Genomic DNA, 24863 nt, shown 5'->3' with positions numbered 1-24863 from the left:
TTATAAAAAGTTGCAAAAATCTCATCTGTGGTAGGGCAGGGCAATCACAGCCATGAGGGGATAGGGAAGGAAAACAGCTCAGATGTGGATTTTGAGTATGGTCATTACAGATTTACCAAAGCAGTTCTGAGTAAAAGCATTGTGATGCAGAGGAAAACCCTTGTAGTAGAAAGTATACAATTGCACAATGTTGTGTGTGTGTGTGAGCCAAAACTATTGTTTGAGAGGCAAGATGCAAAAGGCCACCGAGAGGGTCTTTACTGTAGCTGTGATCTGTTTATCGAACTCCTTCCTGAAAAATATTCTCTTGACATCATTCTTGTCATCTTTTAGGCACCAGGGAAAGTCCATCCTGGTTATTTGAACCTTGGGTGCTTGACCTTCCCCTCATCTAGGACCTATGTGTTTTACTTTTTTAGGATTTTTTAAATTTTACAATTTATTGTGCAATTGTGCAGTTTAAAGAGCTCTCTTTAAATATCACTGCTGTGAATTACTATCATTGCTGTTTCACTGATAGTGTTATTCTTAGCTTTTCATTATGATTCACCTTCATGAATACATATTAGGACAGAAAGCAAATATGTCCCAAGACAGGCCCTCGCCTCAACCTCCCAGGTCCTCCAGCCCCAAAACCATTCACCTGCCCAGAGAAAGGGAGAGTAGCCGGGAATGAAGACAGGGAAGGCGGGGAAGACCGATCGGCTGAAACTCCTTCTTCCCCTCCAGGAGCCTCCGGGGGCGGGGAGGAAGAGCCAGCACTCCCGCAGCTGCGGCATGGGCAAAGCTTTCAGGCCCGGCCCTAGCTCGAACAATGCCAGAGGAAGAGCCCTGCCCCACTGAACAGCTGATTGTTGGGAGGGCGCAGGCGGGGCGGGTGCAAGCCGTCAGGCTAGTGTCCATGTGCCGGCAAGAGGCACAGGCCTCCCAATCCTTTTATGGACTTCCACAGGGAGGAATGGGGATGGAGCAAAGGTGGGGCCTCTCTGGCCTGGAGGAGACATAAGGCCAGAGAGGACTAACAGCTAGGAAGGAAGGCAGCAGGCCCGGCTGCATCTGAGGGAGAGGACAGCTCAGACTCTCCCTTGGACTGGTCTGAGGCTGAGGAAGCTCCATTGGCCTGCCCCCTCCCCCTGCAGGGCAGAGACCCCCAAAATTGCATAGGCCTGAATGACAATTTTCTTTTTTTTTTTAAGAAAAACTAATAAACAAATGCAAGATACTGTAATCCCTTTGTGAGATAAAGAAATTAAAATAATACCTATGCCAGGAATGGAAGGAAACGCTCCTTTGATGGTATAAAATCTTAAGGGGTCATTATCCACATATGCTGAAATTGCAGGAACAAGCACACCTCCTGTAAGAAAATCTGTTTTTTAGACTAATTTTCTTACAGCTGAAGAATAAATAACTGTAACAGTAAATTAGTCAAGTTGATTACATACCTCTATCATTCTTGAAATTCTCATTATCTAGACAAAGAATAACAACAGAATGAACATCACAGTCCATAAAAGTAGTGGTCTAGACAAACGTTAACTGGGGAAAATGTAAATTTCTCTTTGTTGAAACCCTTGGTCAAAATGTTTGTTTAAACCTGATGGAAATGGCTAAATTTACGGCATTGATAAACCAAAAAGACAATGTACAATTTATGGGTGAATGGGAGGCGTGGAGGGCTTACTGCGAAAATGAATTTCAAATGGGGATGTTTAAAGGTTATTCATTGATCTAATCCATTTTTTATTATTATAAATAATACCTAATAATTAAAAGTTACAATTACTATATTATGGTTAATTTGAGATAATGAAATCTATGATGGAGGTTTATAAAATTATGCATTGGGTGTAGAGAGATGACAAAGAGAACTTTTTCTCCCATTCCCCAAATACTAGAACTTGAGGGCATCCAATGAAGCTGATGGGCAGAAGCACAAAAGGAAATACCCTTTTTACACATAGAGTGATTAAAATGTGGAATTCTCTGCTAGAGGATGTAGTGATGGCCACAGGCAGACAGCTTTAAAAGGGGATAGATTCATGAAGGATGGGTCTATCAGTGACTACTAGCCATGATTTTCTGTTTACATGGATCGATTTGCACACAGTTTCGTCCCTGCTCATTCAAGGTAATGTGTAGTTTCCCCCCCCCAGCCCGGTGAGACAGCCTCTAGGCCTCAAAAATAAATAATAATTATTAAATTCCAGAGAGAGAGGCCCAGGAGGACAAATTTAGACAGAAGAGAATAATACACAGAAGACAGACAACAATAGAGGTAAAGAAAGTTGTTATTCAGCTCTCCATGGTGAAACTGCAGGAAAATGTTACTAAAGCTAAAACCGGCACTGGGAAATAGAAGGGAGTATAATTATGATAAGAACAGCAGGTGCAGAACAATGGGCCTTAGACAAAAATGACTTGACCAATCATGTTATGTCTGCTTTATGATTTACCGGTACCAATCAAATGTCTGTATGATTAAAACCAATTAGGATCAGTAATGTCTTATAATTCACCAATTAACTGTAAAAGATTTGCATGACCAATCAACAGTATAATGTATGTGTGATGTATTTTTGAATTTATAATGAACCTATAAAACTCTTGGCACACTTGTAATAAGTGCTCAGCTGTTCTGGATGATTTTAAACCCAAGATGAGACAGCAGCTGCTTTCAGTAAAAGCTGATTCAACAGAAATCTGGTTTGGGTCTCCTTTATTCTAATCCTTGACCCATAATTCTGCTATAACACCGGGTAAATTTAATCCTGGCTGAAATGGGGAATAAAGTGGATTAAGGGACCATGCGTTTTTGGCCTAAAAGGAGCTTCCACTTACAGAAGCAGAAAACCTTTGAATCCCAGTGCCAGGAGGAAACATCAGGGGAAGGCCTCAGCCTCTATGTCCTGTTGTTGGACGCCAAAGGAACTGGCTGCTCACTGTGTGAGACAGGAAGTTGGACAAGATGGACCACTGGTCTAATCCAGAAGGGCTCTTCTTATCTATTCAGGTCAGTATCTTCAACCCTGACTGACAGTAGTTTTCCAAAGTCTCAGGGAGAGTTACTTTTCATCACATGAAGCTGCCTTATACTGAATCAGACCCTCGGTCCATTGAAGTCAGTATTGTCTACTCAGACCGGGAGTGGCTCTCCAGAGTCTCAGGCAGAGAGGTCTTTCACATCACCTGCTCGCTTAGTCCCTTTAACAGGCAATGCTGGGGATTGAACCTGGTACCTTCTGCATGCCACGCAGATGCTTTACCACTGAGCCACGGCCCCTCCCCATCACTTACTGCCTAATCCGTTAAACTCAAGATGCTAGGGACTGAACCTGGGACCTTTTGTAGACAAAGCAGATGCTTGCCATTGAGCCATGGTTCCACCCTCATGTAATAATAAGATAGTGTACTAGTTATGCAAGTGTTACATTTTGTGGAGGATCCACATCACAGACCATTAGTCATCAAAGGGAAATGACAATTTCTCTTCAACCATTATATCCCCTGCCTTCCAATAATTCTATTATTCTAGTGTTACTAATTGAACAAAATTATAGAGAAAATGGGTATATATAAAATACACCCTCCCCCCTTCATGTACTGAAATGGTTTGGTTGAGGGGCAGCTGCCTGTTTGGGCTCTTGCAGTAGAGGGATTTATACACCCTCTTTGATTATTGTTTTAAGGTTTGATTTTATTGACAGTTTTAATGTTATTGTTTGTGTATGTGTAAAGTACTGTCAAGTCGCAGCCGACTTATGGCGACCCCTTTTTGGGGTTTTCATGGCAAGAGACTAACAGAGGTGGTTTGCCAGTGCCTTCCTCTGCACAGCAACCCTGGTATTCCTTGGTGGTCTCCCATCCAAATACTAACCAGGGCTGACCCTGCTTAGCTTCTGAGATCTGACGAGATCAGGCTAGCCTGGGCCATCCAGGTCAGGGCTTTATTGTTATTATATGTTTGTAAAGTTTTTAAAAATGATGTTTGTAAAGTTTTTAAAAATGATGTTATCTGCCTTGAGCAGGCTTGCTGGGAAGGGTGGACTACAAATATGAAAAATAAATAAATATATTGCTTACATTTGGCATTGAAACATGTGTGCTAATTTACCTGCTTCTGTAGGTTTATTTGCCACTTCTTCAGCATCAGGCTTGGTAACCACCATGGAGGTGAGGGGGGTGACAAAGCTGAACTTCAAGGAGAGTTCCAAAGCTTGGCCTTCCAGGCTTTTCTGCTGTTCCCCTTCAGCTGAAACACTAAAGCAGGGAGGGGGAAATCAGCACTGTCTATTTCTACAGGGGCTCAGAGAAACAAAACATGTTGAATGTTTTCCTTCGCATCTCCAGATTAGAAGAAGAAGAAGAAGAGTTGGTTTTTATATGCCGACTTTCTCTACCACTTAAGGGAGACTCAAGCCGGCTTACAATCCCCTTCCCTTCCACAACAGACACCCTGGGATTACATGATAGGTGTTTCTACTCCCCACCAATGAAACAGATTGTAAAGCAAAATGAAAACCAAGGTGGTACTGGCTTGAAAGAACATATTAAGAAAGTCAGTAACGGGAGGGTTGTGTGATTTTTTTTGTTTCATTATTTGATTAGATTTGCAGTTGTGGCCCACCTTCTTCTGAAACTACATAATGAAATGAGACAGTACAGCAGTTTAAAAAGAAAGGTAACTACTATTCTTTAAAGAAGCATACTGTTGGGAATACATAGCGAGTTTCATTTCTGTCAGACAGTAAAGGGTTAAATTGTTTGTTTATACAGATGCAGTAGGATGATGTAACAGCAATGTGTCTTTAGTCCATGAGCCTAATTTCCAACACATACAGTATACTTCAGTCTGCTTTAGGGCTACATAACATGTTAATTTTTATCTCTAAAAAGTATAAGGCGCTCAGATACAATATATTGTGTGTGGGTTCATGAATTATATTGCCACATGCCATATGTTCCTGGGGCGGAGCTGACAGTAGTCAGCTTCCAAAGCCCCTCCAGCCTGGGAACGCCCCCTTGAACAATAACGTTGCTGGCACAGCATCGCTGTTTCTTATGAGGAAAAATGCCCCATTTGCTTTTAAAATCTTTTTTAAAAGCTTTTTTAAGCCTTGCAGCAGCCGGGAAACCTCTTTGGAAGCACCACGAGGCGCCTCGGCTATGCTATCCCCGGTCACTACAAGGCTCAGGAATGAACTGTATGAAACTCATTATTATTATAAATCCTGATCACCAGGGGGAGGGATTAGCAGGGATAATAATTATTATAATGTGACATTAATTACTCAGTGGTTGTTATGTAAGGTTTCCAAAAGAACTTCAAATACTTCAGATACTTTTCAATGCAGCCAACAACATAACGGATAACTGCTACCGCAAAGACAACAGACACTGTGGGATTGGTCAATCTACACAGTTAATTTCCATTACAGAACAACCACGTACTAAGAGATTGACCTGATGTTGTCAGATAATATATAAACTATGTAACCTCTTCAAAATTATTTTGAAGAGACCTTTGTTTTAAATCTTTTTTGTATAGTAATAATTTCTAACTTGTCTTGGAAAAGGTTTCTGAACCAGCCCATAGAAGGCCAGCGCAACATTAGCATTTTACATTAATGTCTCCATCTTCTACTACACAACACATTGTACAGCCCTGCTCTGTTGTTAAAGGAATGCAGCAACTATGTTTATTAAGAAAAAAAATAATGAAACAAGGAAAGCGGATTTTCTACACTTTGAAAGCTAGTGCATCAGTGAGATGAGTAAATATTCCACATGCAGGGAGCTTAAGACATGGGGACACGTGAAGCATTTAGAAAGAACATTGTTATAACTGAGGTTTGCTATGTGCCTTTTGCATGTTTGGGATCACCTGTAAGTCCCTCTTTGTTTATTGAACAAAGTCTTCAATGCATTTTATTATTAGGTTACAATTTAGCAAAATCTTCAAAGCTTACGATTTTTCTAGCAGTTGCTGAATAGTTAAGTAAGCCCATAATCTCTCGATGAAATTTCCAAAAATGTATTTCTGATCCTGAAATACTTTTCCTTTTTCTGTTACATTTACTCGTTCTTCAAGAGTCAAGTCGCTCGTTTGCTAAGAAGAGGGGAAAGTTTGAGTTATTTGCAATCTGAATAAAAGGAGTATATATTCTTTCATGTATTTTTATACACAAACAAATCTTAAAGGGATTTGCTGTATGCCATACTCATCTATTTTCTGGATTCATAATAGAACCAAAAGGCTTATCATACATTCCAGTGAAAACTGGAGTTCAGCAAACTATCTTTATTTCTCTTATGAATGGTTCACATGATGTTGGGGAAGTAAGTGCAGGGGTGAAGTAACCAAAGCACTGAGCTGGATTCAAATAAACAAAACCTCACCTATATGATGAAAGTGGAGACAACAGGTTTTTACACAGAGGAACACAAAAACTCCTTTTCAAATAAAGCATTAAGGCAATTTTAAAAACCCTGTAAAGAACTCAGCCCAGACAGTTATCTTGAGCCACACTAGTAGTCCTTAACTATGAGATTTCAAGTTTAAAATATTCTTATAGTCCTAACTAGATAGCCCCTTTCAAGCTGTTTCCAGTGTGGCCTCTGATAAGGACACTGATTCACTTGAGCCTCCAAATTTCATCTCTAGCAGGACTCCTTCATTTTTCTCTAGGAATTTTCTTATGAAACCATCCTTTTCTGCAGTCTAATTATTTTTTTCTCCCTATCCATCCCATTGTTATATGGAACACTGGCTTCCAGGCCAGAAACCTTCTGTCCAACAACAAATCTTTAGATCGCCTTTCTGTGCTTTTTTTGAACTTGGCCGTTCTGACAGGAGTTTAGTAAGCATTGTTCTGATGATACCTGGGCCTTTTTTGAGGGAACTTCCTAGGACAAATTAACCACGATTGTAAACTTTCATATGAAAGTAACATGTAAACAAACAAGCTTCATACAACCCAACTACAACATTTATGGAAGCAATCGAGCATTGTAAGCTTACATTCTAAACATCTGCCCCACAAGCTAGGATGCTGAATTTCTTGTGTGGGAAATGTTTAGAATGCCAGTAGACCATGGTTCAAAGCATATTGCTGTATGAGTTCTTCATGTAAATAATAACTGTAAAAAATTGAAAAAGAACACATGAATAAATAAATTTTAAGGAAAGAAATTGCTCTTCTCCAACATTTTAGACCACAACTGACCTTCAGCTGATTTTTCGGCAAACTACACATTATAATAATTTTCCTTCCAACAGAATATTCAATCTAATAGAAGAATTGGTTTTCAGTACCTCATATGTCTGCAACATACTTTGCAACAAAGTTCACATGCCAGTGAAATTTTATTAGCGCACAAGATTTTATTAGTAAATATTTGCATATTGTCTTCAACACTCCTAAGTATTTAAAAAATTTTCCAAAGCAGAAGCACAATTGTTATTTTAAAAGCCTAATCCAAATCAGAAGTGAGATGAATTAATAGTCATTATTCTACGATTGGCTGCACTTCATGCAAAAGAAGCCATACTTTCTTAAATACTTACTGTTTGAGCTTTAATTTCTACAGGGAAAACATCAAGTTCATTGTCAATTTTCCCAGCGACTACAATCTCGGAGCCATCAAAGAGCAACTTGAAGTTATTCTGAGTGAGTTCCTGTACTGCTTTGTCAAGATAGTTCATTTCAATCTCCTTAAGGATGGGAGTAGCTACCTCATGATAAAAGTTCTTCAATCAAACAGAGAGAAGTTACTACAGCATTAAACCTGATTTACCAGTCATGCTAGACAACTACAGACAGACCTTAATATACCCAGATGGGTTTATCTTGAGATGTGAATTGATAGACATACGGCCCTACCTGGAGCTGTAGAGCTGCATCTGCATCCTCATATATACGCCGAGCAACTCCTCCATTGTCTAAGGCCATCTTCTCCAAGAATGTGTAGCTGACATCAAAGCCAAAGCCAAGACAGTAGAGGAAGTACTTCTCATTATTAGTATGCTTTATGTTTTCTTGAATGTTACGAACATCTGTAACACCTGTCAAACAAAAAAGGCAGACATGTTGTTGAGTACATTAAGTACTGGATTCAATTTGCTGGATTTTTGAATGGAGAAGTTTACAGATAATACATGTATTAATGATAGTACAAATACCAGCTGAAATTTGAAATGAGCAGAGCTTTGACTGCAGTAATATAGCTTACCACTCTACGCCATGGGGCTCCTTAGATGTCAGAAAAGGTCAATTGATCCTTATTACTTTGGTCTGCTAGCTACTGATCTCAGCCTCCAAAATGGTGCTTGTCACAGTGGCAAGATATTTAGCTGTTCATTTGCTATTGCTTTCAAACCAAATTAGCTCATAAACCCGAGTAAAAAGGTAAAGGTAAAGGTCCCCTGTGCAAGCACCAGGTCATTCATGACCCATGGGGAGACGTCACATCCCGACGTTTTCTAGGCAGACTTTGATTGTGGGGTGGTTTGCCAGTGCCTTCCACAGTCATCTTCCCTTTACCCCCAGCAAGCTGGCTACTCATTTTACCGACCTCGGAAGGATGGAAGGCTGAGTTGACCTTGAGCTGGCTACCTGAAACCGACTTTCGTCGGGATCGAACTCAGGATGTGAGCAGAGCTTTTGACTGCAGTACTGCAGCTTAACACTCTGCGCCACGGGGCTCCTATAAACCCGAGTACAATATGATTTTTCTCTTGTTTTCCCATGCTTCTTTCTTCAAGTGTCTCTGCTGTGAATGATCTTCAAGCTGAAGAGAGAACTAGTGGTACTAGTACCATATATTCCAAACATCTAGCAGTATATCCAAAAATATAAAACTGTTGATAGGATAAATTCCAACTATTTGAGATATTTAAAAAAGCATTTTATCCAGGGGGACGGATCTCTGCTGTCTGAAATTCAGTGGTATTCCAGGGGATCTCCAAGTTCCACCTAGAGGTTGGAAACACTAGGCCTGGAAATGACATTTGGGTGATTTGATACCACCTGAGTTGCATGATTCAACTAGGCCTGACTGCTTGCTACTGTTCAACAGCAGCCACCCTATGAAAGCCACTGTGATGTAGCAGTTAGAGCTTCAGAGTAGGCTCTGAGGGACCCAGGTTAGAATCTCCATCTTGCTGTGGAAGCTCACTGGGCAAATTTGGAACAGCCACATACTTTCAGCCTAACCTACCTGACAGAGTTATTGTGCAGAAAAAAAGGAAAAGAGATTAATGTAAACTGCTTTGGTCTCTACTGTGGAGAAAGGTGGGGTATAAATGAAGAAAATAAATAATAAATATAGCTGAAGGTGGAAGGCAGAAAAAAATAGGTTGGTGAATGGCTGAGATGGAGAGAATGAAGCAGGGAAAGGGGAGAGTACATTGGGGTTGCCAGGAGGGAAAGAGGAAATAGTGTGGGGAGCAGGATATAGGGGAAAGTGAAGTGCCACCCCACTAGTCCCGGAGGGTTCCCTACTATGCAAGTGGACCTGGTCACATGGCTAGCACCACACAACAGGGCTACAGTTTTCATAGGTAGAGACTGCTGTGGGGTGGGGAGCTTAAGACAAAGGGACAGATAAAGGTAGGTAGGCTGTTGGGTGGGAAGGAGATAGGTTGCAAATTCCAGATTAGGAAATATCTGGAAATTGTGCAGGGGGGGTGATCCCTGGTCCCTGAAGAGGGTATAATGCCATAGACTCCACCCTCATGGACTCAGAAGGGTATAATGCCATAGACTCCACCCTCCAAAGCAAACATTTCCTCCATGGGTGGCTGGAGATAACTCAGAATTACAATGACTCTTCAGATGAAAGCGATCAGTTCCTCTGGAGACAATGCCTGCTTTGGAGGGTGGACTCTATGACATTATACTCCACTGAGGACACTTCCCTCCCATGGCTCCACTCCCAAATCTCCTGGAATTTGCCAACTTGGAGCTGGCAACTAAGGAAAGAAGGAAACAGGAAAAGAAGAGAGTCTATGGGGACTTTCAGGAAAAGGAAAGAGGACATCGTGTGGGAGTGGGAAATGAGATGCCTCCCACAAGTTCTTGAGGGTTCCCACTTGTAATTATGATAAAAAGCATAACAAATTTAAATACCCCCCCACACACTGTGTTGCCTTGATGTTGCTGACCTACCAGTAGTGGGTTGACCATCTGTCAGCAAAATTATCATTGAAATGCTTTGCTGCGGTAGTAACTCAGCAATGGTGTCCTTGTCCAGTGCGTGTATTGCAGTCAGGACAGCACTATTGATATCTGTTGCTATAACAGAAAGAAAGATAGGATGATAAATTTGATATCACAGACCACAGGACTGGTTTCATTCCTTTGGAATCTTTCAAGTGAGGAGACTTCAAATACATGGGGGAAAGTGGACATAAAACCTGTCAGCAGGTAGTGCATTCCAGCCATACATAGAAGCAAAACAAAGAGAGTGTAAACCAGGGCTGATTCCATGTGGACATTTTGCTCCATTTCAGCAACTCCAGGCATGCACATTTTTTGAATGTTTCCACATGATGTCATCCTCCATTCCTGCACAAATTGTGAACAGCCTGGTTTCTGCTAAGAACTCCACTTTTATCAAATCAGAAAAAAAATATCCTTCCCAGCCTGGTGTTATTGGGATGGTGTTTTCCATGTGTCTGGAAGGGAAGGTACATCTTGTTGGTGTCCCCCTCCTCTGCATTTTCAGTGAATTGCTTTGCTGTCATTGCTCACACCAACAAAATTGAGATTTGTGTGTAAGGGTGTGTGTCAGGGCAACATCACAGTGCTGTGACTACATTCTGACAATATAAGCGGCAACGGTTTTTATCTGCCCTCCTGATTAGCATTTGAAAAGTTCCTGAAGTGCTCTCTCCCCTTCCCTCAAGCAGCAGAAGGCCCATTAGATGAGGGATCAGCTGGGGGATCTCCTGTTGGGGAAATGTTATTCTGCACCAAGCAAGGTTTGTTTGGGGGAGCAGAATCTGGAGCTGACCCCCAGCTGATCACAAGGGTGAAACCTGGAACTCAAGTTATTCTGATCTTCCATCCTGGAAACTTTCTGACATGCAGCAAATTTAGTGGGGTGGTGATGGCTGTGATCAAAAGCCCAGCTGATTTCCCATTTCTTTTCACCATCCAGGCTGTCAGAATGAGCTGTCAAGAAAAGGAGGAGATCAGATGGCTTCTTTTCTCCTCATCCCAAGCTGTTAGTTTTTCTCCTTTTCTGTGCAGCCAAAGCCATCTCTTTTGTTTTTGAATGGGGAGATCAAAAGCATTGCTTCTGTACCCCTGCCTCCTCAGCTAGGAGAGAAGGAAGAGACATTATGGGAGAGCAGAAGCTAATTCCTAATTGCTTTGGATCTCCAACTTCAGTGTATGGCTATTTTTCTGAGAGGGCAGTAGATTAGAACACAGCTCAGAGCTGATAACTTAATCCCCTGAGATTCAGCTTCTTTCCAACATGCACCTGCAAACTTGTTCAATAATTGTATGAGTTGCTCAGTGCAAGCTGACTTATGCTTGATTGACTCACAGTCTGATCATGAGTGTGAAACGGGAAATGCTCAATTGCTGAACAGGTTTGCTGTGAAATTTGAAGCATCATTAAGTTTTACCTCCTTGAGCTCTAATGGCACCAACATATTCTTTAGCCAGCTCCACATTCTCTTCTGTAGCTGGCAACAAAGATGGCTTCCATTGAGCGACCATTGAACTAAAGATTATTAAATTAAAATGGTCATCAGGATTAAGGTCTTCCAGAATTTTTTGTAGGGCCTCTTTGGTCTGTAAAAGAAATGAATATTACAAAATATTCAAGCACATAATATCCAAGCATACATTCTAGGGGTGTACAATCAGAAAGTTTTATTGGCCTCCAAATGGAAAAAAAATGGGGGCCCATAAAATTGGACACCCTGACTCAATCTTTACCAAACTTGGGGATTCTTGTAAAGAGAGTCACCACAACTATGCTGCAAATTTGATGCCTCTGCCTTAAAAAACAGGGACCCACAGCCCCGGAAAGATTCCCCATGGAGTATAATGGAGCTGATTCCCAAAAGAACCCCCCCCCAAAAAAAACACCATACTGGTATGGAGATTTGATATTTTTTTGGAAATCTCAAACATTTTCAGGTCTAATATACTTGAATCTGAAAAATACTGATTTTTTTTGTGCCACCCTGAGTACTATCAGATTTCATTGTGATATAATTAGCTTTTGTCCATCTTGAAATGTCCATTGTGACGTCCATGAAAAAATGACATATTATGTTAACCCCCATCCTACGATAAGCATATTCTCACCTCCAGCAAATGACTAACGGAATAAAGATGTGACATTTACTGTACACATAGAGGTGGAAACATGAGGATTTCTGCTCAGGCAAATTTAACAAAGAGATAGTGCAGCAATTCAGGCAGTGTACTGTTGTGTCTATTGTCCGCATTCAGATGGTTCTCCCAGTACCAGGGTTACAGGGGTGGAGAAAACCTTGAGCCACAAGGAAAGGCAGGATATCAATGATTTAAATAATAAATAAATGGAATCCTGGTTCTTCATGGCCATCCTGCCATGCCCCAAAAAACAAGGAAGTGGGCTGGGCAGGTGGAGTTATAATATCAAAGATTTTGCCTCCTCCTTATAACCCATGACGGCCTTTTAATCAATAATAGTAATTAAAATGACCCTAAAAAGATACTGTAGCTCTCTGTGGATTTAAGCTGCACTCAACTCTTTTTAACTAAGCAATGGCAAGAATACAATGAATGAATTCCAGAAAATTTAGAAAAATTACCTGCTGAATTTTCTTGCCAATCATAGATCCACTAATATCTATGACAAAAACAATATTTTTGGGAAATACGGGTATTTCACTGGGTGCAAAATAATGCACAAAATATCCATTAACAATCTGAAACAAAAAAAGTGGCATTGTTTATGGTCCACAGGTACATATTTCAACACAATGGTGGATACAATAACTAAAATGAAATAATCTATGTTATATAATTCAGGGCACAGTCTTAAAGCCTGCTGGTAAACTGCTATGCTGGCATAATTGAGATATGAATCCATGAAGCTGCCTTATACAGAGTTAGACTGTTCATCTATTAAGGTCAGTATCGCTCTCCAGGGTCTCAGGCAGAGATGTTTCAGATCACCTACTGCCTGCTTCTTTTAAATCAGGGGTGGGGAACCTTTTTCCTGCCAAGGGCCATTTGTGCATTTATGACATCATTCAGGGGCCATACCAGGTGTAGATCTCCTGGTGGGGGGGAGAGGCTAGGGTTGCCAGGTCTCCAGCCACCACCAGGAGGTTGGCAACCCCAGGGGAGGCCACACAGAGAAGGCCTGCAGGGTGCCCCTGCTCCCCCCCTCCCAGGCGGGAGGGCAGCCAGCGGTGGGCCCGAGCAAACGAGGTGCCAGGGGGGCGCAGCCCACAGTCGATCGGCAAGGGAGGAAGGAAAACAGAGAAAGAAGAAAAGGGAGGGAGGGAGACAGAAATGGAGAGAGAGGGAGAAAGAAAGAAAAGGATGAAGGGAAAGAAAAAAGGAAGGAGGGAGACAAAGAAAGAAACAGAAAAAGAGGGAGAAAGAGAGGGAGAGAAAGGAAGCCCCCCCCCCCCCGAAGCCCGATCAGCTCCTGCATGCATGCTCTGCCGCCGGGAGCTGCCAGCCTCTTCCCCCTACCTCTCGCTGCTCAACAGCTGACAGTCGGCGAGAGGAGGTCCAAAGGGCGCCGCAGCGCAGCTATAAGCCTTGGCCCCAGGAACACCCTTGGGGAGGGCCGCCCTGCGCCCCGCCTCCGCGGCATGGCCCCAGAGCTCCCGAGGGCCACAAAAAATGTCATCGAGGGCCACATACGGCCCCCCGGGCCTGAGGTTCCCCATACCTGCTTTAAATAGAGATGCTGGAGACTGACCCTGGGATCTTCTGCATGCCAAGCAGATGCTCTACCACTGAGCCATGGCCTGTGTAATGTGGATTTATGTGGGGTCCCACTAACATTGTGCTGGTGTGTATGTTGCCTGTGTGGACCTACCAGTACATGGGATGAAATGGGTGGTACTGAGGTATGCCAGGTAAACTGCAGGGCTTACTCAGTATTCTAATCCTCCTCAGCCTATGTCCCACCCACTGAAGATCTAGGCAAATGAACTGTCAATTTAAAAAAATCTCTGTGAGAGAATTATGCAGCTCTATCATTTGCCAAACAAACAAAAGCCAGTTTTCTCTAGCTGGCTAGTCCTTTTAGTATTCTCAGAACATTTGAAGTCACTGCATGAAAGAGTCTAAAATGCCCCCTTTCTGTGCTTAGCTAAAAGATGGTCATCACTCTGGAATTGTTCTTACCTGTATATCTCCTGCAGTGACACTCCTTTGAACATCATAACGAATGAGAAAATCTCCATCTAGCAGAGTTTCTTCCAGCTCAGGACTTTTTCTTTGTTGAGCTAATGTTGGTTTAAAGGAGATGTGAGCCTGAAAATTAATCAGAGAAGCAAAAGCCTCAGTCAAGCTTACACAAAAGACCACCACTTCTGTTTCAAGGCAGTTTGCAAAAATTTTGGTCCATGTTTTGTACCTTGGTCTCCCCCTGCACCTTTGTGAGGGCATCGCTCAGTTCATTAGTTAGAAAGGTGCTGTCAGTTTCCAGGGAACTTATGCCTTGGGGTTCAAAGATGTGGGTGTCAATCTGAAGTGAAGAAAAAAACAACATGAGGGATATCCTTCGGTTGCCACATGGTGCCAGAAGGGACTTCCCATTGGTGACGGAAGCATCTGCCAAGAACTGACCTGGAAGTGTTTCACAAGCTGCTTGGGCTTGACCTTAAACAGCAGCTCATACTTTCCCAACTTTCGTTTCAGTAACTCCTCATAGATCAACTCAAAGGTAACTTTCCCACCTGCTGCAACATTGACCGAAACATGAAACTGTTCTAGTTTCCTTCCAGTTGATCTGGAAATAAGAAAAATATCATATAGGCCTTATTTATATAATGATTTAGCAGATCAACTTCAAATGCATCTTCAACATTTGCATTTTCACAAGTCTGTACATTATTCTGGGCCAAAAGGTTGCTTAAAGGTTTTGAGGACGTAGTCTAAATTAGGGTTGTCAACTCCAGCTTGGGAAATTCCTGGAGATTTAAAGGAAGAGCCCAGGGAGCATGGTTTTGGGAGAGGAGGGTGGTCAGTGGAGGTGTGATTCCTTACTATCTACCCTCTGAAATTGCCTTTTCATTCAGGGGAACTCATCTCTGTAATCAGAAGGTTACTTGTACTTCTGGGAAACTCCAGCCCACCCCCCTTGAAGATGGCAACCCTGTTAGTTACCCAGATAATCATTGTATGGTTTTTCCTCATGTACCACACTGATTTGTTATGCCCCCTCAAGAGGCAGAAGCATAGCAGTTGTACAGTGATTCACATTCATATGGCAATTTTGCAAGGAGAATAGAAACTGAGCATCCCAAAGTAAAGAAAATTAGGTGAGCAGCTTGCCAGATTTTTTCCAGTCGAAGGGCTAAGCCCACAACTCTCTTTTTTTCTTCATAAAAAACTTCACTCCTGATTTTCAACTCTCCTTTTTAGGCTATTTCCAGTCACTTCAAATACAAAGTTGTATTTTTAAAAACAGCTTACCAGAAGTGTGGGACAATATGAAAAAGTCAGGCCAATCCATAACTTCTTTGGGGTTCTGTCTGTACCACAAAATGTATATGAAAAATAATGTGTATGTTTCTGTGTGTGGTTATTTGATCTGCCATTAGAAGGAAATCATGTGCAGTGGTGGGAAAGTCCTGTACTCTAGATCCTCATTTTTTCCTCTGACAGCACCTGTCAGGCAGCCCATTCCTGAGGGGGAGGGCTGCGCCGGTGACTGGAGGCAGTGCAGCCGTGCTGCCTCCAAAGGAGGTTTTGCCCCCCGCCGAAGTTGAAACCTTGCCCTTACCTGGAAAACCCATGCAACTGCTCCATTGGGTTGCACGGGGATATGCCACCTCAAAAGGTAGCATATCTCCAGGTAAGGGCAAAGGGGGCGTTCTCTGGCCAAAGAGCTTAGAAGGCCACCTAAAGGCGGCTCCTCCCCTGGCCTGGTGCGGGAACGCCTCCAGGAGGACAGCTCACATAAGTGTGCCATCCTGACACCGGCACAAGGCTGTGCTGGCATCCCTAGGCGGTGCCACCATGGCACTGCCCTAATGATGGCGTCTGGGGCCCCCAGGCAGTATAAGTGGCATGGGCACCGATGGCCCAAATGCCAGCGCGGCCCCTTCCTGGCCTCCTACGGACTTTCATCCTTTCGGCTCAGGAATGGGCTGTTAGATATTCAAGGGTCTGCAAATCTACTTCTGGCACTTTTAGAGGAGCCACACAAAATCACCATAGTTCCATTTTACTTATTTATATTCCTTGCTATTACATCCATTCCAGGTTCAGGTAGAGTTGCCAGGTACCCCCTGGCAACCGGCAGAGGAGGGGTGGGTGGGGTCTTACCAGGCGCAAACTGAGGCCTAGGCATTGACATCATCAGCATGTTGATGTCATTTCCAGAAGTGACATCATCATGTCGCCGACAATGAGGGAGACATTCTGGTATTTGAGCAAAAACTCTATGGTAGAAGCAGTTTTTGCCATTGAGCAGTTTTGCCCAAATACCAGAGCACCTCCCACATTGCCAGCGATGTGATGACATCATTTACAGAAGTGATGCCTAGGCCTCATTTTGTGCCTGGTAATATCCCCACTGGCTGACTGAATGGTGCCAGGGAGAGGGGGCCCAAAGCGGGTGATCCTCCGCCCCTGGTAGGGGTCTGGCAACGCTAGGTTCAGAGGATGCAGTCAAGATCTAACACTGATTTCATCAAAAACCTTGGACCAGATCTGCACTTTGAAGTTTTTGACTTCTTTTTGGTATAGTTGTGTTATTCATTCGATCTCATTGGCTTTTTATTCTATAATTGCTTCAGTTTATTAAACAAGTTATGGAATATGAAAAGACTGGATTAAGTGTGGCTGAACCTATGGGGGAAATAAATGTAAACCAAAAGAGCTAGAAAAGGTTTTGCAGCTTACCGGACCAATCCAGCACTTTGCCCTCGTGAAACAGCAGCATTGTACTGGATTTGTGCAGCTTTCTTTTCCTTTATTGTTCCAGGGTAAGTTTTTCCATCGATGGTCCTTCAAAACAAATATCATGAACAGTGAAAACAACTTGGGGAGGGGCTTGTTGCCTTTAGGCAGACAAGGAAAATATGGTCATATCAGGCTTTAAAGACATTAGCAGAAAGGGAAAGAAGCTGGTTTCCCTGCTTGTTTCTCTGGGAAGGGAAAATGTTCTGCCCCTGGCCCCTCTGGAGGAAGGAGGCAGGAGATCTGAGGAGCAAGCTGTTGAGAGAGGGCACATCACACAGCTCAGCTAATATGGCAGATGCTAGGCTACTATGTAGGCCCAAGTTATTCTCCTCATCAAGCTTTCTGCTGCCATGGCACAAACAGGAGGATGAGTAGGCTTGCCAGCTCTGGTTTGGAAAATACCTGGAGTTTTGGGGGTGGGGCCTGAGGAGGGCAGGGTTTGGTGAGGAGAGGGTCTTCCATGAGGTACAATGCCACCTTCCAAAGTGGCCATTTTCTCCAGGTAGGCTTGCCAGGCCCCGCTGCTCCACCGGCAGGAGCTTTGCGGAGCCGTGGCCTTAGTGTGTGATGTGTGCATGCACCTGTCATGGTGCGCCCATGCGCAATGCGCCCACGTCACTTCCGGTTTAACCCAGAAGTGACGGGGACGCTCTAGCAATCAATGGTTTCCATAGAGTTTTGGCCAAGATTGCTAGAGCGTCCACGTCACTTTTGGGTTTACTTTTGCATCCACACGAGCGAGTTCGCCGTGCCCGCACTACCCATATGCATGCCTGCAGTGCCCGCCAGCCCTCAGCTGGCCGGCGGGCAGCCCGGTGGATGGGCAGTAGTTTACCTGCCACCACCGTGCAATTGGCAACCCTATCTCCAGGGGAACTGATCTCTGTCACCGGAGATCAGATGTAATAGTGGGAGATCTCCAGCCTCCACCTGGAGGTTGGCAACCCTAAGAGTGAGCGGAAGGCTGCACTGCACAGATCAATGAGGTTGTACTGATTATCAGCACCCCCAGCAATGTGGAGGAGCTGTAGAAACTACAGCAACTGCAGATGCCAGAAAGAAGCAGTGACCAGCTCTGCTGTTTGGATACGGCAGCTGTGGAGCAGAGTAGGTGCTGGAAACGGTGGTAGCAGCAGGTGGTCTTAAAGTCTGCTGCCTAAACTCAGAGGTTTTTAAGAAGCCCAAGAGATGAGTTTACATGCTGAAGTTTGTAATGAAGGCCGTCTTGGGTAGCTCCACTTCGAAAAGGGCCTCCTTGGATACATTCGCTCTGTTGGCAACTCTGCTGGTGATGACTGTGTGTGCGAATCGTGAAGTAACTTTGCTGTCCACGTGCAGGCTGTAGATTTCAATGGCATTCTAGGGAAAGGGCGGTAAAGATTCTGTTCATGGTTCAGGTTATGTTACAGTGCATCTAGTGGCTTGATCATCAGTTTCAACAATGTACCTGAGATACAAGAGCCCAGTGTCACGACAAAGTCAAATTTTTCTTTTAAAAGCTGAAATGAAGAAATGGTAAAATCTCTCTCCTTCTCACTTTTTTAAATGTTTGGGCATTTCTGCATGAAAACACAATTCAGCATTTTCTCTGTTGCTGACGTGCTTTCAGCTGAAGCACTCCCACCAGTGTGCTTCCTGGTGGCTGCTTTCCTCTGCTTTTTTTAATTGTGTGTGTTAGATTTTCCACTGCACATGCTCCAGTAAAGGATAACGTTATTGTGGGTTGCCAGCCAGTGGCTGGCACCAGCAGGAGACTGGAGGGGGGGACATGGGGGGGAACTGTCACTTAATGGCAGGATGTCATTTCTGGGATGAAACGGGAAGTGATGTTACATCATTTTAGGATTCAACAGCAATTCCACCATAGAATTTCTGCTGAATCCTAGAATAGCATGATATCAGTTCCAGGTTCACCCAAGAAATGACATCACACCGACAACACGATGGCAATTTTTTCTGCATTTTTTCACCTCCGTCCTACTGAGCAGTGACAAAGGATGGGGGTTGCTAGTGGCAGGTCTCCTAGTATAGCTGGAGACCTGCCAACCTGTGATCCCTTTCTTCAGTGGTGAGGTGGTGATGCAACACTCCCCCCTTTTGCATATGTAATATATCAGCCTAGTAGCAGGATAATGTAAGGTGGTGTTCTTCTACCTTTTCTAGATTTGAGGCTGCATTTTAAACACCCCCCCCCAAAAAAAAACAAGCAAATCTGTGCAAGCTTACTGAGACCCCCATTATAGCAGGATGGGGGAGGCAGACCCATCTCCATGTTTCTCTTCCACTCATGCACTCTCCATCCTCTCTTGCCTTCTGAGCTCCTGAAGCCTGGCTACAGGGAACCCTTCTCCCCAAGCCCCTTGGGCTGAAAGTCAGTGTCCCAGTAGCCACCACCAGTGATCCTATCTTACTCTCCTCCCCTGATTCCAGCCATTCTGGGGGTCCCTGGTCTCCCAGAGAATTGGGAACTGTTGGTGTGTTAGTGAAAGAGTGAGACAAGCATGGAACCCATCCCCCTCTGTCTGGTAACTCACTAATACCCCTGTAACCTAGAGTGTCCACTAGCAGTCAGATAATAGGTGACTTTCCTAAACAGTTACACAGCCAGCCCATTAAAGAGAAAAAAATGATATTTAATAGCTTGGCATACCATTCCATTGTAAGATACACACTCCCTCATGAACCCTCCCCTTCCTCAATTTATGGTCATCTGCTATAGCAGCATATCAACATGATGGCAAGGCTTTTATAATAAATGGTGGGCACAGCCAGGGAAAATGGCAGCAGCTCAGGGGGAAAAGGAGGTGGGCAAGTGGTTGCACGTGGGCATGACCCTTAAAAGTGTAGCAAGCTGTATAGACTCCCCCCCACCAAATACAGTTCAGATGCATTCCTTTCAGAAACATTGACACAAAGGAGGCCTAAAAAAATGGGGGGGGGGAAGCTGGCTGGACACCAACACAGCAATGACTGGTAACCAATGCAGTGTGTGAGGTTAAGGGGGGTGTAGTTAAAAAGCAGAACTGCAGCAGCAACTCCATGCAGAATGCCCTTTGTATGCCCCAAATGTTGTAAGAAAGTTTCTAGCTACATAGCAGGGCAAACATCCTGTGTGGGTGGTGTCCTCTTCTTGCCTAAACAGTGACCCTGGACTATCCATTGCTTAATCTCACTCTTTTAGGGGAATGGGGGTGTTGGCTGCTTTGGGTGTGGGGTAGGCTCCTAGTACCTCAACAGATATTTATCAGAACTAATTCGTTAAAACTATGAGCTTTAATAATAGTAATAGGATATTATAACAGACAGTACACGTTCTTGACACAGAGATGTTTTAAAAATGATCAACATAAGGTAGAGGCAGCAGTATATTGCACCTAAATATATTTCAGATTACATTTATTTGTTTTTGTTTCCTTTTATATAAATGAATAATTAATTTCCCTTCTTTAGTGGCAACTCTATGCATTCATTTCTGTCACAAGATAAGATAATTTTTGGTGTTGCCCAAATCCACTACAGATATCACCTTTGGGCTTCAGGCCTAGCTTCACTGCCAACTAAAACTATTTAGGGGAAAATAAATATTTTCCAGGGCCAATTCCAGGTTGGGGCAGAGGTAGAGGTGGGCAGAGAATGACCAGGACCCCCACTCATGCCTTCCTTCCCACCCACCACATTCCCAACCGCCCGTGTGTCCTTCCTTCACTGGCCTGTTCATGACCCTTCTCACTGACGGTATGTCATTTCCCCAATGATGCTTGGTGATGTGTGCAGACAGGAACACCACCTCTGGGCCCACCCAAAGTGCCACCATTGTATACCACCTGCAGGTTCTTCCCTGGCAGCATTTGGTTGGGGGGGGATCTGTAGCGGTGAGCCCTTCCAGAAACCCTGGGCCCTGGCAGCTGTCCCACCTCAGAGTGATACTGATGCCAGCTCTGATTTTGCCCATACATTATTTTTTCACAACTGTTACAAAAACTAATTTAGGATTTGTAGCTCAAGAATTCAGTCACATAGCAGCTCCTCAATAAATTTTTCAGTTCTTATAAAATGACACATTCTGACACCTATAATACACATACTTCATGTCTTGAACCTATTGTAAATCAGTATGGAATAGCTTACAGTGCCATCCTAACCATACTTTCCTAGGAGTAAGGGCCATTTTATCCTGAATAGACCTGCTTGGGATCACTTTCTTAGCCATCCTACCTCACAAAATAAGATATTTAACATCCAAATATTGCTATACATACTGCTCCCATATTCATGAAAAATTAGGCACCCAGCAAAGGCCACAAATACCTGGTGTCCAACAGGATCTGCTAGTACTATCTGTGAAGAAAAGATCAGCCACACAGCAAAAATCTGCCTTTCCATTTTGGAAATGACACAGTCACAGAGAGAAGTGGTAATAATGTACTGGGAAGAGTTAATAAATAACCATTCCTCATCGGGCTTGGTCTCAGGTGGAAGAATAGAATCCTGTGACATTCACAGGACAAACCCCACCCAGATGGTTCTGCTTTTCTGGTGGTAGCATTTAGTTCATTCAGACAAAAAAAAGACTGAAAACACTGAAAGGCTACACTCGTTGCCACTGAGACATTTTTTAAAAAGTTAACCTCAGAACTAATCACAAGTAAAAGTCAAGTGGAAAAAGGAAAATGGATTATGATTGAAAGGTGGGGAACCTGGGACAGAAACAGGAATTTAAGTCGTGGAACGTACAACAAACTCTCATGGATTAAAACAAAATAAAACCGCTTGCCCCCCACCATATCCATAATTCACACCCAATATTGCACATTCCTGACAGGGCTGAAATTCAGGGCTACACAAAGAGCAAGCTAAAAATGACCCTCAACATTTTGTTGCAGGTTGCCATTTCTTCAAAAGTGATGCTATCAAGCAGGTTTAAAGGATCCACCAAAAAGCTTTTTGGATTTTATAGAAAAATATTTGTTATATTTGAACTCAGTACCATGATGACTGGATGGATAGAGCACCTGTCATTTCCTTTAACAAGACAGTTAGATTCAAGTCCAGTAGCACCTTAGAGACTAACAAGATTTTCGGGGTATGAACTTTTGAGAGTATCTGACAAAGGAAGCTTTGACTCTTGAAAGCTCATACCCCCAAAATAGGAGTGTTTCTTTGGGTTTAGAATAACTTTCTTTAACAGCTCCTTTATTTGTACTAGCTGGTAACCTATTCAGTGAAATAAGAGGTTTGACCAACCTTCTTGGTCTCTAAGGTGCTACTGGACTCACATCTATTTGATCAGGCAAGTTCTTCTTAATCATATATAAAATATTCCTTCAATACCTTGCAAGTTATCAAGCAATCTTTTGAATTCCCATACACCTGCAATGATAGCAAATTATTAGCATCACTAAATCCTGCATGACTTCAGTCTAGGATTGCCCACGCTGGGTTGGGAAATTCCTGGAGATTTGGGTTAGAACCTGGAGAGGGTGGGGTTTGGGGAGAAGAGGGACCTTGGTATACAGTGCTATTGAGTGCACCTGCTAAAGTAATATCTCCAAGTTGCCAGCTCTGAATTGGGAAATTCCTGGAGATTAGGGGATGGAGCCTGGGGTTTGGAAAGGGGAGGGACCTCAACAGGATATAATGCCACAGAGTCCACCCTCCAAAGCAGCCATTTTTTTCCAGGGGGAACTGATCTCTGTAGTCTGGAGATCAGTAGCAATTCCGGGAGATCTCCAGGCTCCACCTGGAGGTTGGCAAGCCTACTGCAATCACTCACAAATATTATTACTAAACATTAAAATATTTTAAAAGGAAATATATGTGGTCTCTATCTTATGTCCTATTTATAACTGAATCTTCATTCAGCAGAAATTCTTGTATGCTGGCAAGAAATCAATCCTGGTACCAATAGTTACCAAATAGCTGCGCTTTTCACGTCAAATAAGATTTGCCCAAGACAGTGAAAAACAACCTTGAAAGAGTTTTCTGTGTGCACATTTAGGTATGAGCATACTGGCCGCTTCTAAGATATGACGACTCTTTTAGGAATATCCATGACTTCAAAGGCCAAACTGTAGGATGCAGCTTCTCAGGGGCACTTCTCTCATTTTAGAACAAAATTCAGATCAACTATTACCTTAAAGACCAACAAAAATTTCCATAGTATCTGACAAAATGAGAATTGACTCACAAAATCTTGTACCCTGGAAAATGTCTCTGGACTTGAGTTTTGTTCTACTACTACAGGCTAACATAGCTACCCACCTGAAACCTCTCTCGTTTTAAGATCATTATTCTTTACAACTCGTTAAGATATGCAACCGCACCACCTGCTGTAGTAACTTACACAAGTTGCCACAAAAATATTAATATTGTTCATTACTCTGTCACAATTTGGTCTGGACAGCATATTCACTAGACTACAGCAAGGAATGAAGCAAGTTCATTAGTTAGAAAGGTGCTGTCAGTTTCTAGGAAACTTATGCCTTGGGGTTCAAAGATACGGGTGTCAATCTGAAGTGAAGAATAGAAAACATGAGGGATATCCTTTAGCTGCCACATGGTGCCAGAAGGGACTTCCCATTGATGACAGAAGCATCTGCCAAGAAGTGACCTGGAAGTGTTTCACAAACTGTTTGGGCTTGACCTTAAACAGCAGCTCAATCTTTCCCAACTTTCGCCTCAAGTTTGTCCAAGGCTTTGAATACATGATGGTCTTTTAAATAAAATCTATATATCTAATTCCCACGTGTGCCCCCTGCCTGCAGATACTTAAATCCGTAGTTAGGGGGGAACACTGCCCCAAAAAGGTTTTTCTGCAGATTTGAGGTCTGCACAAAAACCAAAAAGGTTTAAAAACTAAATGGGGTGGTTTAAATCACCCCCAAACTAAATTAAGTGTCATCTGTACAGACACAGGCAACACACTTACCCCCTTAGAGCCCAGCGATGGTTGTGGTGTCAGAGGAGCCTGGGATCCGTGGCAGCTGGCACAGGGATCCAAGCTGAGCTCGGCTGCCACAGCTGGGCACTGCAGGGATCCATGGCAGAGTCTGGGAGACAGCAGCAGAGCCCATCTGTGGTGGCGGGGGAGCACGAGAGCTCGTCCATGGTGGCGGAGCGCAGGAGCCCCCCCCCCATTGCTGTAAAATAAGTGTTGGGGTTTTGTGGGTCCACACTTGTTCATATCTAAATCCCAAGAAAATATTCCTAGTACTAAAGCAAAACTATTGTTCGGGTGCACGCTGCAAGTCTGTACTAATTTGCAATGGAACCCTTAACAAAACAAATCTAGATGAAGGGAAATTAACAAACAGCATGGGACTGTGACCATTTATAGATTGGCTGTTCATCTCAAGTAACTTAATTTATAATGTCTCAAAGGCCTTTAGTGTTCTCAGATGGATCTCGCATCAAACAATCCTCGATAGTTAAAGCATTTCTGTGAGGTTACAGAATATAAATTATTAATTTAATTTGAGATTGATCAGTATTTTTAAAAATTAGCAAATAAGAAAAACTTGATGAATAAAATTAATTTTACTTTTATTTAAGTTTGAATTCATTTAATCTCCCATGAAATTAGCAATGAAAATCACTGACAGGAAATAGCTAAGGAAAAATTACACCCAGACCCCACGCAAATCAATGGGGAGGGGTAGTCCAACACTCCAACCTTCCAGTGCTAGTCCAAATAAATCA

The 24863-nt window shown here is 43.1% G+C and overlaps 1 protein-coding gene across 1 annotated transcript in view; it reads right to left on the bottom strand.

The window, feature by feature from the left end:
• LOC130475387 (inter-alpha-trypsin inhibitor heavy chain H4-like) overlaps window positions 1-21548 on the bottom strand; it is a 37991-nt gene extending 16443 nt beyond the window's left edge. Inside the window, exons 1-14 of the mRNA XM_056847157.1 lie at window positions 21474-21548; window positions 18364-18524; window positions 17106-17210; window positions 14823-14985; window positions 14611-14721; window positions 14379-14507; window positions 12821-12937; window positions 11639-11807; window positions 10170-10295; window positions 7884-8065; window positions 7568-7750; window positions 5970-6109; window positions 4115-4260; window positions 1446-1472 (exon numbers count right to left, since the gene is read on the bottom strand). Of these exons, the coding sequence (XP_056703135.1) occupies window positions 1446-1472; window positions 4115-4260; window positions 5970-6109; window positions 7568-7750; window positions 7884-8065; window positions 10170-10295; window positions 11639-11807; window positions 12821-12937; window positions 14379-14507; window positions 14611-14721; window positions 14823-14985; window positions 17106-17210; window positions 18364-18524; window positions 21474-21548 (1834 nt within the window). The remainder of the gene's footprint in view (window positions 1-1445; window positions 1473-4114; window positions 4261-5969; window positions 6110-7567; window positions 7751-7883; window positions 8066-10169; window positions 10296-11638; window positions 11808-12820; window positions 12938-14378; window positions 14508-14610; window positions 14722-14822; window positions 14986-17105; window positions 17211-18363; window positions 18525-21473) is intronic.
• Between the last annotated feature and the right edge of the window lie 3315 nt (window positions 21549-24863).

This window comes from Euleptes europaea, chromosome 1 (genome assembly GCF_029931775.1).
Source record: "Euleptes europaea isolate rEulEur1 chromosome 1, rEulEur1.hap1, whole genome shotgun sequence".
In the NCBI taxonomy this organism is placed as follows: Eukaryota; Metazoa; Chordata; class Lepidosauria; order Squamata; family Sphaerodactylidae; genus Euleptes; species Euleptes europaea.
The sequence above is the reverse complement of the archived record's forward strand: the minus strand, read 5'-3'. Positions and strand labels throughout refer to the sequence as shown.